General features: G+C 42.7%; 1 protein-coding gene across 1 annotated transcript in view; it reads right to left on the bottom strand.

Moving 5' to 3' along the window:
* LDAF1 (lipid droplet assembly factor 1) overlaps nucleotides 1-13,286 on the bottom strand; it is a 96,915-nt gene that overhangs the window by 55,425 nt on the left and 28,204 nt on the right. The window contains exon 2 of the mRNA XM_075319159.1: nucleotides 3,560-3,704. Within this exon, the coding sequence (XP_075175274.1) occupies nucleotides 3,560-3,652 (93 nt within the window). The 5' untranslated portion in view covers nucleotides 3,653-3,704. The remainder of the gene's footprint in view (nucleotides 1-3,559; nucleotides 3,705-13,286) is intronic.

The following is a 13,286-nucleotide window of genomic DNA, read 5'->3' as shown; positions in this document are numbered from 1 at the left end:
TCAGCAGGATAGCACCAGTATAGCACTGGCTTTAATTTATATAGGAAAATCCTGATGGTTGGTTTTCTTTAAGTAAAAGCCAAATACCCCTAATTTTCTTAATCAAATTTAATAAAAAATCCTTGATGAGAAAGAATCCTTCTGTTAATATATTTGACGACAGTTTTACCATCAGTTTCCAAGAAGCAAATTAAGAGGCTACATCTAATATTGCTGCACTTGCTGTTGTAATACTTAATTACATGACGGCACAACAAAAAAGAAAAGTGCAAATATCTGTTGGTACATAAGACAGAATTCCCGCTTGTGCTCTAACTTCAAATTTACCAATGTATGGAGATATTTATGTTTTAAATGAAAGTCACAGTAACACAATAGGGACACGCAGCATGCTACGGGTGACATATTACACATCTGTACCGCACAGGTCCATAATATTTATGTGCAGAAGATATTTTTTGGATTGGGAGAGTCATTTCTTTGCTCATATTCTTTGAGGTTTTAGACTATTTCTGAAGGGTGCTGGACCAGCAAAAATTCCAAATGAATAAGCCCTGGACTAAAGCATTTGTCCTATGTGCATTTAGATCCTCGTATCATAAAACCCATATGCTAGGGTTAGGTTTGGAGGACCCATTTTTTTTTATTTTCCAGAGTATCTAATTCAGCCTGGAGAATGTATAAGTATAGTCAGCAATTTTCCCACGTTCCGAATAGTGTATTATAAATAGCTGCAGTACTTACAAATGAAGCATTTATTTCAAATAATGCAAAAAAGTGAAATTCTAAAGTGCCTGGATCCCTCAGTGGTGCAAGTGCAGAAGAATACTAAAATAAGAGTTCAAGATTTCATTGATTTTTATTTTTCTTTTTTTACAGCTAATGTTGTTACAGTTGCAATAAATCAAAATTATTCCACCTTCTTTGCAAATTATGTTTAGTATCAAAAGTTACAAATTTTCTGCTCTTCGCGATCAACCAAGAAAAATTTGACTAAAGCCGGCGTCACACGGTACGATATATCGTCGGGGTCACGGATTCCATGACGCACATCCGGCTTCGTTAGAGATATCGTACCGTGTGACACCTCCGAACGACTGAACGAGCAAAAATACTCACACCTTATCGCTGCTCGTTCATTTTCAAAAAGTCGGTCCTCCTTCTGTGCTCTGGTTGTTCATCGTTCCTGAGGCAGCACACATCGCTCCGTGTGAGACCCCGGGAACGACGAACACAGCTTACCTGCGTCCCGCCGGCAATGCAGAAGGAAGCAGGTGGGCGGGATGTTACGTCCTGCTCATCTCCGCCCCTCCGCTTCTATTGGCCGGCCGCAGTGTGACATTGCTGTGACGCCGAACGTCCCTCCCCCTTCAGGAAGAGTATATTCACCGCCCACAGTGACGTCGTCCGGGAGGTAAGTACGTGTGATGGGGGTAAACGACTTTGTTCGCCACGGGCAACGAATTGCCCGTGACGCACAAACGACGGGGCCGGTTATGATCGCATGTGCGATCACACGATAGATCGTCCCATGTGACGCCGGCCTAACTCCTTGCCAATGGGTTTATTTTGCGTCAACTGAAAAACTGGAATTCTGGAGTGTTAATTTTTCTTTATCTTTCTGATATCTACCGATAGGGCTAAACTAATTTTATATTTTGATAGATCAGATGTTTGTGGACACCACTATACCAAAATAGGATAATTCTTTTAATTTTCTGATATATATTTATTTTCATTGGCTATAAGCCATAATCATCAACATTAACAGAAATAAACACTTGAAATAGATCCCTCTGTGTGTAATGACGCTATAATATATAGGAATAGATCCCTCTGTGTGTAATGACTATATAATATATAGGAATAGATCCCTCTGTGTGTAATGACTCTATATAATATATAGGAATAGATCCCTCTGTGTGTAATGACTCTATATAATATATAGGAAAAGATCCCTCTGTGTGTAATGACTATATAATATATAGGAATAGATCCCTCTGTGTGTAATGACTCTATATAATATATAGGAAGAGATCCCTCTGTGTGTAATGACTATATAATATATAGGAATAGATCCCTCTGTGTGTAATGACTCTATATAATATATAGGAATAGATCCCTCTGTGTGTAATGACTCTATATAATACATGCGTTTCCCTTTTTGTACTGAATTACTGAAATAAATTAACTTTTTGATGATATTCTAATTTATTGAGATGCACTTGTACATTTTTGCTCCCCAAAAAATTGAGAAAAGTGTGTGAATTCTAATAATACTGTCTAATGACCAGTTAATTGAGAGGTCTGAAGAGTCACATCAATAGACATCTGGAAACCAAATCCAAGCAATATTGGTTTTAATAGGGAAAGGATTGCAACCTTTTAGGATTTCATCTTTTCCACTGATCTCACTGGAAACATCAGTTTATTATTGTGATCTTCTGTAAAGAAATTCCCTAGACTAGACCGTGTTAGAGCTTATGCACATAGAGTTTTGTACAAAACATAATAGGACTGCCATAGAGGTCATTGGAGAATTTCCATGTGCCCTCAATGTTATTCCGATTTTTTTTTCTAACAAATTGTATAAGCTATGATACTTTTCACCGTAACGTGCATGTATCTGTCACGTCACGGACTTGGGAAGGTCCGTCATTAGGCCAAATATACAACTAAACAGGCGTAAAACCAAGACAAACAGGGGGTGCACTTTAACAATGCTGGGCTCCAGCACTAGTGAGAGGGAGGATGGACACCGCCTACACTTAACTACCGCTGTACCCTGCACTTCTAGCCAGTCTCTATAGAGGTTCCTGACCTGTCGGCAAGCAGGAACCTGAAGCGCTGAAAAATCCCTATAATTGTTCCTGGCTAGGGTTTGGGTAGGTAAGGATCACTAGTCCCACCGCTGTACTGAAACAACACACCAGGGAAAGAAGACAGACTGGGAAAAACAACAAATATCTACTGCAGTCAGAACCAAGACTGCATCCACTACAGCAATATCAAGAGAGGGCTCCACCAGCTCCTTACACCTCCAGGCCAAGCATAAATGAATCAGATAAGAATAACCGGCACCCTCTGCTGGTAGCAGAGGGTATATAAAGGGAGTGGGAGTGGTCTCAAACCGGAAACATCTGAGATAGCTATAAAACTGCTTGCTGGCAAGGAATACTGACATTAACCCTCTTCTCCCCAAAGGAAAGGGAATACATTTAAATAGAGTATCACAAGGTAAACTGAGACTCAGACCAAGAACCTGTCACTAAAATCTTATAGCAGAGAAACGACCATGACAGTATCAAGGTATTATCTACAAGAAGCCACAACAGTTAACACAAATGGAGTATTCCCGAGCTTGTAGGGCAGCAAAAGGAGGCTACACAGTTCATTCTTCAGAGCTACAAGGTTTCTGTGCATTATCGTACAGGCTCTGGCACAAGGTCAGGATGAGCTTGGAATGCAATGACAAGATCATCATTCCCACTTACATTTTAGTTAGTAAATAACATTTATTCAAACTTCAATAGTCAAAGAAATGTAAAAGGAGAAGAACCTTGGAGTTATTATTGATTGTCCTCATGACAGAGTTTATCTGCTTCTGTAGTTCATTCATTTTCTCTCCACACGTAGTTTCTGGACTGGCCATGCCGATTTCTTGTGGTCAGTATCTAAGAGCGAGTTTCTGACTGCAGCAATTTCTTAAAAGAAAAAAAAAAAAAAATTATCGAAAAGTTTGAAATATATTATACTAGCTGTACTACCCGGCTTCGCCCGGGTTAATAACTGCTGTTAACAAAATAGAATGTATTAACAAAAATCTATTCTGCACACAAAAACCACAAAACAAATAGAAATGTAATTATTAAAAGGCAAAAACTAAGCTAATAGAAGCATTTCACAACATATATTTCAACGCCACAGATATTCCACACAGATTTAACTAAATTGGCCAAGTAATGTGCTCCGTCTGCCTCGTACCAGGTCTGCCTCGTACCAGGTCTGCCTCGTACCAGGTCTGCCTCGTACCAGGTCTGCCTCGTACCAGGTCTGCCTCGTACCAGGTCTGCCTGTCTCTCTCTGTTTCTTTCCCCATCTGCCTCTTTCCAGGTCTGTCTTTCCCCGTCTGTCTCCCCGTCTCTTTGTCCGTGTCTTTTCCTGTCTGTCTCTTTCCCGGTCTGCCTGTCTTTGTCTGTTTCTATTTCTCTGTCTCTTTCCCCGTCTGTCTCTATCTAGGTCTGTGTCTTTCCCCATTTATCTTTGTCTGTCTCTCTGGCTGTCTCCTCCCCTGTCTGCCTGTCTCTGTCTGCATGTCTGTCTGTCTCTTTCCAGGTCTGTCTCTTTCCAGGTCTGTCTCTTTCCAGGTCTGTCTCTTTCCAGGTCTGTCTCTTTCCAGGTCTGTCTCTGTCTGTCTTTTTCACCGTCTGTCTCTGTCTCTTTCCCTGTCTGTCTCTATCTCTCTGTCTGTCTCCCCACCAACATCTTATTACCCCACATATAAGCTTCTTATACTATGAATGTCTTTTGTTCCTATAGCAACCACTCACAGCTCCTACTAATAACCTGTAGTTCCAGGCTCCATTTACTTTAATGAAGGCATTTTTTTTGGAGTGTAACTGTAAAGCGCGGGGTTAAATTTTCCTGTCAAAACATAGTCTACGACGTTCCCTGGGTCACATGAGGTGTCTGTGCAAAGTTTTGTGATTGTAAATGCGACGGTGCGGATACACTTTTCATTTCACTTTTCCCCCATTGTGTAGATAGGGGCAAAATTGATTGGTAAATTGGAATGCGCAGGGTTAAAATTTCGCCTCACAACATAGCCTATGATGCTCTCGGGGTCCAGACGTGTGAGTGTGCAAAATTTTGTGGCTGTAGCTGCGATGGTGCAGATGCCAATCCCGGACACACACACACACACACACACACACACACACACACCTTTATATATTAGATAAGGCAAATATACTTCTTTGTCCACTTATGAGCCACTTCTTCTCCCCCTGCCTAAGTCTTTTTCAAAATAAAATGGATTGTCAGCTCACTGAGGGGTCAGATTACAGCTGAACAGGTCTATAGAGAGGGGAAGGGAAGTAGGGAGGAGCGGAGCGAGAAACAGCTGCAAACACAAACAGATCATGCTGACACTTTCTAGTAAGTGTTTATCTCATCATATACTCCTACACTGACCAATACTGTGTATAATGTCCTCAATTCTACTGATAATTCTGAACAAGCAGGAATCCTCCATGTCTCTGCTCAGAGGTCCTGCGCAGGCGCACTAAATACTTTGGTCAGCCCTGCTCAGGGCAGAGCAAAGTGCGCCTGCGCAGGACCCTCAATGCCGGTGAGTGTGGATGACGTAGGACGCGTCATGCACCTCGGATTCAGAAGGAGGACAAAGATGTCCGAAAGAGGAGGCGCTGGACCCGGAGAACGGAGACACCCATCCAACCAGTCTGCACCGCCTCTTAGGTGAATATTATAAAGTGATCTTTAGGTTATATCCAGCGGCCTGGGCTCTTATAGGCCTAAAACACACTTCCGCAAAAAAAAACGTCTGTATGACACGGTCCGTTTTTCGGGTCCGTGTTCCGTATTTTTGGGGCGTTTCTCCGGTACGTATGGCATCCGTGTGATGGCGTATGCGAGCCGTGTGTGCGTGTGGAATGTCCGTATTAACATAAAATACGTACGTGTGCTGTCCGTTTTTTCAGATCCGTATTCTTACCCAATTAACGATTTCAATCATTCATCATGAGATCCTGGTGTTGTTGTTTGCCTTCAATTGACCTGAGATTGGTAACAAGTGTTTCCAATTTTGTGATGAAATACGGACACGGACGATACGTGCTGAACACGGACATACTCCGTGCGTGGTCCGTGCAGGCACGGACCCATAGACTAAAGCGGGTCCGTGCCTGCGTGCTGCCGGCCAAAAACTGACATGTCGTCCGTGTAGAAAAGCGCACACACGTACTCACGACACGGACACATGTTCCGTGTGATTTTACGTGTGTGTGCCATCTACCATTGAATAACATGGGTCTCCGTGTGTACGTGTCTCCGGTACGTGCAAATATGTACCGCACACGTACAAATTACATGGATGTGTGTTGCGGGTCATATACAGTATGTTAGAATAATGTATATAAGAGCCCACTGGTGGTGTCCGCAGGTTATAGGCCCCAAATCTGGTGACAGGTTCCCTTTAAGATTCTATTGACCCACATTGTGCTTTGGATTTTAGTGTGTGTAGCACATAGATGTCTCTCAAGCTGTAAAATATAAGACAACATACAATAGCATACAAAACGTCTAAAAGGCAATAAAACAGATGTGTAAGGACTTTCATGGATGCAAGTATTATATAATATATGGATGATAAAGCTGCAAAAGTTAAAAAAAAAGAAGGCTCATAACTATATAATTTTAACATTGACATCTACAAAATGGAAGAAAACATATCATTTCCCTCTAAGTGCTCCTAATGCCTGTACCATGAGAATATCACACCCGAGGGATGGCTGGGAGAAGCAGCAGGAGTCTAATACACCTTCTACTAGTATATAATGTATAGGGTAAGGCATAGACTACACTTTTCTATTGTTAATTGGAGGGCAAATAGTAGCTCTGTACAGATCCCCCCCTCACTTAAAAATAGCGGGGTACATAGATAAATGCAATGGTAATCACACAGAAGTGCCACCGGCTTCTTGTTCACTCTATCCTGTATTTTAATGCATTGTATATATAGTCTGCAATAACTATAATACACTCCCTTTACCACAAAGAGCTTACGTGTCCCCACAATACAATAAAAATCTATATTCAGATTTAGATTCCTTTAGACTCACAGACAGGAAAGCGGCATCATAGTCACCAATGAGATTTAAAAAAAAAAAAAAAAAAAAAGTACACAGACAAAGCATGTTAAGGCTGGAGTAGAGATGGGCGTACCAGCAAAAAAAAAAAAAAAAAAAAAAAATCACTGCTGTCATTAGGACTGAGGATTGTAATGATACACCTCCATTGCTAAAGGGGGCTTTACACGCTACGATATCGCTAGCAATTGCTAGCGATATCGAGCATGATAGCACCCGCCCCCGTCGTGTGTGCGATATCGTGTGTTCGCTGCCGTAGCGAACATTATCGCTACGGCAGCGTCACACGCACTTACAGTACAGACCAAAAGTTTGGACACACCGTATCATTCAATGAGTTTTCTTTATTTGCATGACTCTGAAAATTGTAGATTCACATTGAAGGCATCAAAACTATGTATTAAAACATGTGGAATGAAATACTTAAAGTGTGAAATATCTGAAAATATGACTTATATTCTAGATTCTTCACAGTAGCCACCTTTTGCTTTGATTACTGCTTTGCACACTCTTGGCATTCTCTTGATGAGCTTAAAGAGGTAGTCACCGGAAATGGTTTTCCAACAGTCTTGAAGGAGTTCCCAGAGATGCTTAGCACTTGTTGGCCCTTTTGCCTTCACTCTGCGGTCCAGCTCACCCCAAACCATCTCAATTGGGTTCAGGTCTGGTGACTGTGGAGGCCAGGTCATCTGGCGTAGCACCCCATCACTCTCCTTCTTAGTCAAATAGCCCTTACACAGCCTGGAGATGTGTTTGGGGTCATTGTCCTGTTGAAAAATAAATGATGGTCCAACTAAACGCAAACCGGATGGAATAGCACGCCACTGCAAGATGCTGTGGTAGCCATGCTGGTTCTGTATGCCTTCAATTTTGAATAAATCCCCAACAGTGTCACCAGCAAAGCACCCCCACACCATCACACCTCCTCCATGCTTCACGGTGGGAACCAGCCATGTAGAGTCCATCCGTTCACCTTTTCTACAAAGACACAGTGGTTGGATCCAAAGATCTCAAATTTGGACTCATCAGACCAAAGCACAGATTTCCACTGCTCTAATGTCCATTCCTTGGGTTCTTTATCCCAAACAAGTCTCTTCTGCTTGTTGCCTGTCCTTAGCAGTGGTTTCCTAGCAGATATTTTACCATGAAGGCCTGCTGCACAAAGTCTCCTCTTAATAGTTGTTCTAGAGATGAGAAGGTGTGTCCAAACTGTTGGTCTGTTCTGTACCTGGTTGGCGGCGTCACTGTGACTGCCGAACAATCCCTCCCTCAAGGGAGAGGATCGGCATCACAGCGACGTCACCGCGACGTCACTAAGCGGCAAGGTGAGGTTCCTCGCTTCTGCGGTGTCACACACAGCGATGTATGCTGCCGCAGAAGCGACGAACAACATCGATAATCAACCATTACCGATTTTTGATTTTGGGACGACCTCTCCATGGTGAACGATTTTCACCATTTTTGAGGTCGCTTAAGGTCGCTGGTAAGTATTACACGCTGCGATATCGTTAATATATGTGGATGTGCGTCACTAACAACGTGACCCAGACGTTAAAACATTAACGATATCGTAGCGTGTAAAGCCCCATTAACTCTGTAATTAAAAAGGGAAAAAAAGAGAAAATCATTTAAAAAAAAAAAACAAAAACACCCACTTTGTCCAATTTATTAACCCCCAAACACCCTGTAGGTTCGACGTAATCCACACAAGATCCCACGACGATTCCGGCTCTGCTACATCTGAAGTCGTAGTGCGTGGGCACATTAGAAAACGTGACCATTAAGTGCAGTATCAGGGACATACTGACAGAGCCACAGATGTGAGAACAGTGATGTCACTGAATTCACCTGAGGTCACAGCTGGAGATTCTTACAGTACCCCAGCTGTAACCTGATGTGAACTTAACTGAGGTGAACTCAAGTAAGTTCACCTCAGGTCACAGCTGGGGTACCGTGGGAACCCCAGCTGGGGTACCGTGGGAACCCCAGCTGTGACATCAGGTGAACTCACTGACATCACCACTAACAGCTGCGGCTCTGTCAGTGTGTCTCAGCCGTAGTTAAAGGTCACATTTTCTAATGATACCGACTCTGCTACACCTGATGTTGCTGTGCGCGGTCACATTGTTTCCTTTTACTTACAGGGATAATAATGGGGGGGGGGGGTGTCTCATACACCCCTCCTGAATCCTAACCTCAGGCTTGGTGGTAGTGATTTTTTTGACAATTCACAGCTGTCACCCCTTATATTAACCTGATTGCCATCGCACCGCCATTGGGATGAGCCTGGTAAAGTGCGGAAATTGGCACATCTAATAGGCGCAACAATTCCAGGGCAGCTGCGGGCTGCTATTTTTAGGCTGGAGAGGGCCCAATAACCATGAGCCTTATTAGCCTGAGAATACCAACCCTCAGCTGTCGGTTCTATCTTTGCTGAGTACCAACACTGGGGGGAGGGGGGAATTACCGCACACTATTTTTATTTACATAGTTAAGAGAAGAAAATAAAACAAACAAACGCATGAGCTCCCTCATGATACACAGTCAAGATAAAGCACACAGCTGAGGGCTGCAGTCTGTAGCTGTCTGCTTTATCTGTGCTAAGTATCAATATACGTGAGTCTCTACACCATTTTTTTTTCAATTATTTCTTATTACACTCCACAAACAATCACAGATATCAGCAGTATGACTGCAACTAATCACAGACACTGTCACAGAGGGTGGGCAGGGGAAGCAGTGAATATGCATGAAAGCTAATGAGTGGACCTGGAAGTAGTGTGACAGACTTGCAGAGACTTGGAAAGTATAATTTTAATGTTTTAATCCCCGTTTTGCTTCCTTTTAACTTTATTTTTATGGGTGGCCAAACCCAAACAGTAACACAGACTTCCATGAACAGACAGTAGGTGTCCAGTACGGACCCCAAACTTTACAGTTCAGGTTCCTCATCATACGTTAGAAGCATTAAGGCAGCAGGAACTTGTCAGTAAGAAAATAATACTCACAGTTGAGGTATAATGATCTTGGGGACAGCCAGGCTCTTGATATTCAAAATACATATACAGTGCCTTGCGAAAGTATTCCTCCCCCTTGAATTTTTCAACCTTTTCCCACATTTCAGGCATCAAACATAAAGATAAAAATGTTAATGTTCTGGTGAAGAATCAACAACAAGTGGAACACAATTGTGAAGGTGAACGAAATTTATTGCCTATTTTAAACTTTTGTGAAAAAGATTAACCTGAAAACTGGGGCGTGCAATATTATTCATCCCCGTTACTTTCAGTGCAGTAAACTCTCTCCAGAAGTTCATTGAGGATCTCTGAATGATCCAATGTTGTCCTAAATGACTGATGATGATAAATATAATCCACCTGTGTGTAATGAAGTCTCCGTATAAATGCACCTGCTCTGTGATAGTCTCAGTGTTCTGTTTAAAGCACAGAGTATCATGAAGACCAAGGAACACAACAGGCAGGTCCATGATACTGTTGTGAAGTTTAAAGCGGGATTTGGTTACAAAAAGATTTCCACAACTTTAAACATCCCAAGAAGCACTGTGCAAGCGATCATATTGAAATGGAAGGAGTATCATACCACTGCAAATCTACCAAGACCCGGCCGTCCATCCAAACTTTCATCTCAGACAAGGAGACGACTGATCAGAGATGCAGCCAAGAGGCCCATGATCACTCTGGATGAACTGCAGAGATCTACAGCTGAGGTGGGAGAGTCTGTCCATAGAACAACAATCAGTTGTACACAGCACAAATCTGGCCTTTATGGAAGAGTGGCAAGAAGAAAGCCATTTGTCAAAGATATCCATAAAAAAGTGACGTTTAAAGTTTGCCACAAGCCACCTGGGAGACACACCAAACATGTGGAAGAAGGTGCTCTGGTCAGATGAAACCAAAATTGAACTTTTTGGGCACAATGCCAAATGTTATGTTTGGTGTAAAAGCAACACAGATCATCACCCTGAACACACCATCCCCACTGTCAAACATGGTGGTGGCAGCATCATGGTTTGGGCCTGTTTTTCTTCAGCAGTTACAGGGAAGATGGTTAAAATTAATGGGAAGATGGATGGAGCCAAATACAGGACTATTCTTAAAGAAAACCTGTTGGAGTCTGCAAAAGACCTGAGAGATTTGTCTTCTAACAAGACAATGATCCCAAACATAAAACAAAATCTACAATGGAATGGTTCACAAATAAACGTATCCAGGTGTTAGAATGGCCAAGTCACAGTCCAGACCTGAATCCAATCGATAATCTGTGGAAAGAGCTGAAAACTGCTGTTCACAAACGCTCTCCATCCAACCTCACTCAGCTCCAGCTGTTTGCAAAGGAAGAATGGGCAAGAATTTGAGTCTCGATGTGCAAAACTGATGGAGACATACCTGAAGCGACTGCAGCTGTAATCGCAGCAAAAGGTGGCGCTACAAAGTATTAACTTAAGGGGGCCGAATAATATTGCACGCCCCAATTTTCAGTTATTTTTTATAACAGTTTAAAATAAGCAAAAAATTTCATTCAACTTCACAATTGTGTCCCACTTGTTGTTTCTTCACCATAAAATAGAATTTTTTTATCTTTATGTTTGAAGCCTGAAATGTGAGAAAAGGTTGAAAAATTCAAAGGGGCCAAATAATTTCGCAAGGCACTGCATATTATACTAACGACTAAGAGTCTAAAATTAAAAAATACAGCAATAAATAAAAACAACTATTAACAAACCTGGAGAGGAGTTTAGAGCTCACTGAGCTTTCTCTGGCTGGGGCCAGTGATCTGGAGGAGGGTGGAGGTGGAGAAGATCAGGACCCAGAGGTAGGTAGTTTGGTAACAGTTAGAAGAAGAGGTAGGGGGAAAAGTGTCAGGGAGCCTAGTCCTGACCTGGCGCAACCTAGTAAATATGCCTGTTTGGCTGATATTAGGAATGAAGGGCCAGGACTAGGGTCACTACAGCAGGACGTTGCTCCTAGCAACCAGGAAAACTATTGCTGTAGGAAGGAGGGAAATAGGAGTGCAGCAAAGCCCAGACAGATGTTGGTGGTAGGGGACTCTATAATTAGGCGGACAGACAGGGTCATCTGTCGCCGAGACCGTGAATGCCGAACAGTGTGTTGTCTGCCGGGTGCTCGGGTTCGGCATATTGCGGATCGAATAGACAGATTGCTGGGTGGGGCTGGGGAAAACCCAGCGGTCATGGTGCACATTGGTACTAATGACAAAGTTAGAGGCAGGTGGAAGGTCCTTAAAAATGATTACAGGGAACTAGGAGAGAAGCTGAAGTCCAGGACCTCCAAGGTGGTGTGTTCAGAAATACTACCGGTGCCACGAGCATCACTAGAAAGACAGCGGAAGCTTAGGGAGATAAATACGTGGCTTAGAAATTGGTGCAGGAAGGAAGGGTTTGGGTTCATGGAGAACTGGGCTGACTTCTCAGTCGGCTACAGGCTCTACGGTAGGGACGGGCTGCACCTCAATGGGGAAGGTGCAGCTGTGCTGGGGGAGAAAATGGTCAGACGGATGGAGGAGCTTTTAAACTAGGATCTGGGGGGAGGGAGGATAGTGGAGCAAAAAAGGGGATAGATAGAGCAGATAGAGACAGTGAGATGGTAGGGGTCAATGAAGGATTAGGGGGGGATGGGAGATGCAAGGAACATAGGGAGGCTAGGAGTAATAAAGGTGTTAATAGGATTAAATGTCTACTGGCAAATGCAAGAAGTCTTGCAAACAAAATGAATGAATTGGAGACTCTTATGTCAACCATGGATTATGATGTGGTGGGCATTACGGAAACCTGGCTGGATGAAAGCCATGACTGGGTGACAAACATACAGGGTTATAGTACATTTAGGAAGGACAGGAAAGGCCAAAAAGGTGGTGGGGTGTGTATATTTATTAAATCTAACCTAAAACCTGTGTTGAATGATGACATTGGGGGGAACTGCAACAATGTAGAGTCAGTATGGGTAAATGTACATGGGGAGGGGAATAATGGAAAAATGCTAATTGGAGTTTGCTATAAGCCTCCTAACATACCTGAACAAATAGAGGGTGAAATGCTGAAACAAATTGAAAAGGCAGCTAATAATAATAATCGGGTTCTTATTATGGGGGATTTCAACTATCCAGACATACAGTGGGACATAGAATCTTCTGGTTGTGCTAAAAGCTGTAAATTCTTATCTACCATTCAAGACCATTGCCTCTCTCAGATGGTAGATGAACCGACGAGGGGAGATAATTTGCTAGATTTGGTCCTGTCAAATAGACCGGATACAATTTCAGATGTACAGGTCCGGGAGCACTTGGGCACCAGCGATCATAATATGGTAAGCTTCAACGTAATATTCAATAGAACATTTCAAAGGGGGAATGCTAAAACCT

Source organism: Anomaloglossus baeobatrachus, chromosome 7 (genome assembly GCF_048569485.1).
Source record: "Anomaloglossus baeobatrachus isolate aAnoBae1 chromosome 7, aAnoBae1.hap1, whole genome shotgun sequence".
NCBI lineage: Eukaryota > Metazoa > Chordata > Amphibia > Anura > Aromobatidae > Anomaloglossus > Anomaloglossus baeobatrachus.
This window is presented reverse-complemented; position numbering and strand designations above follow the sequence as displayed.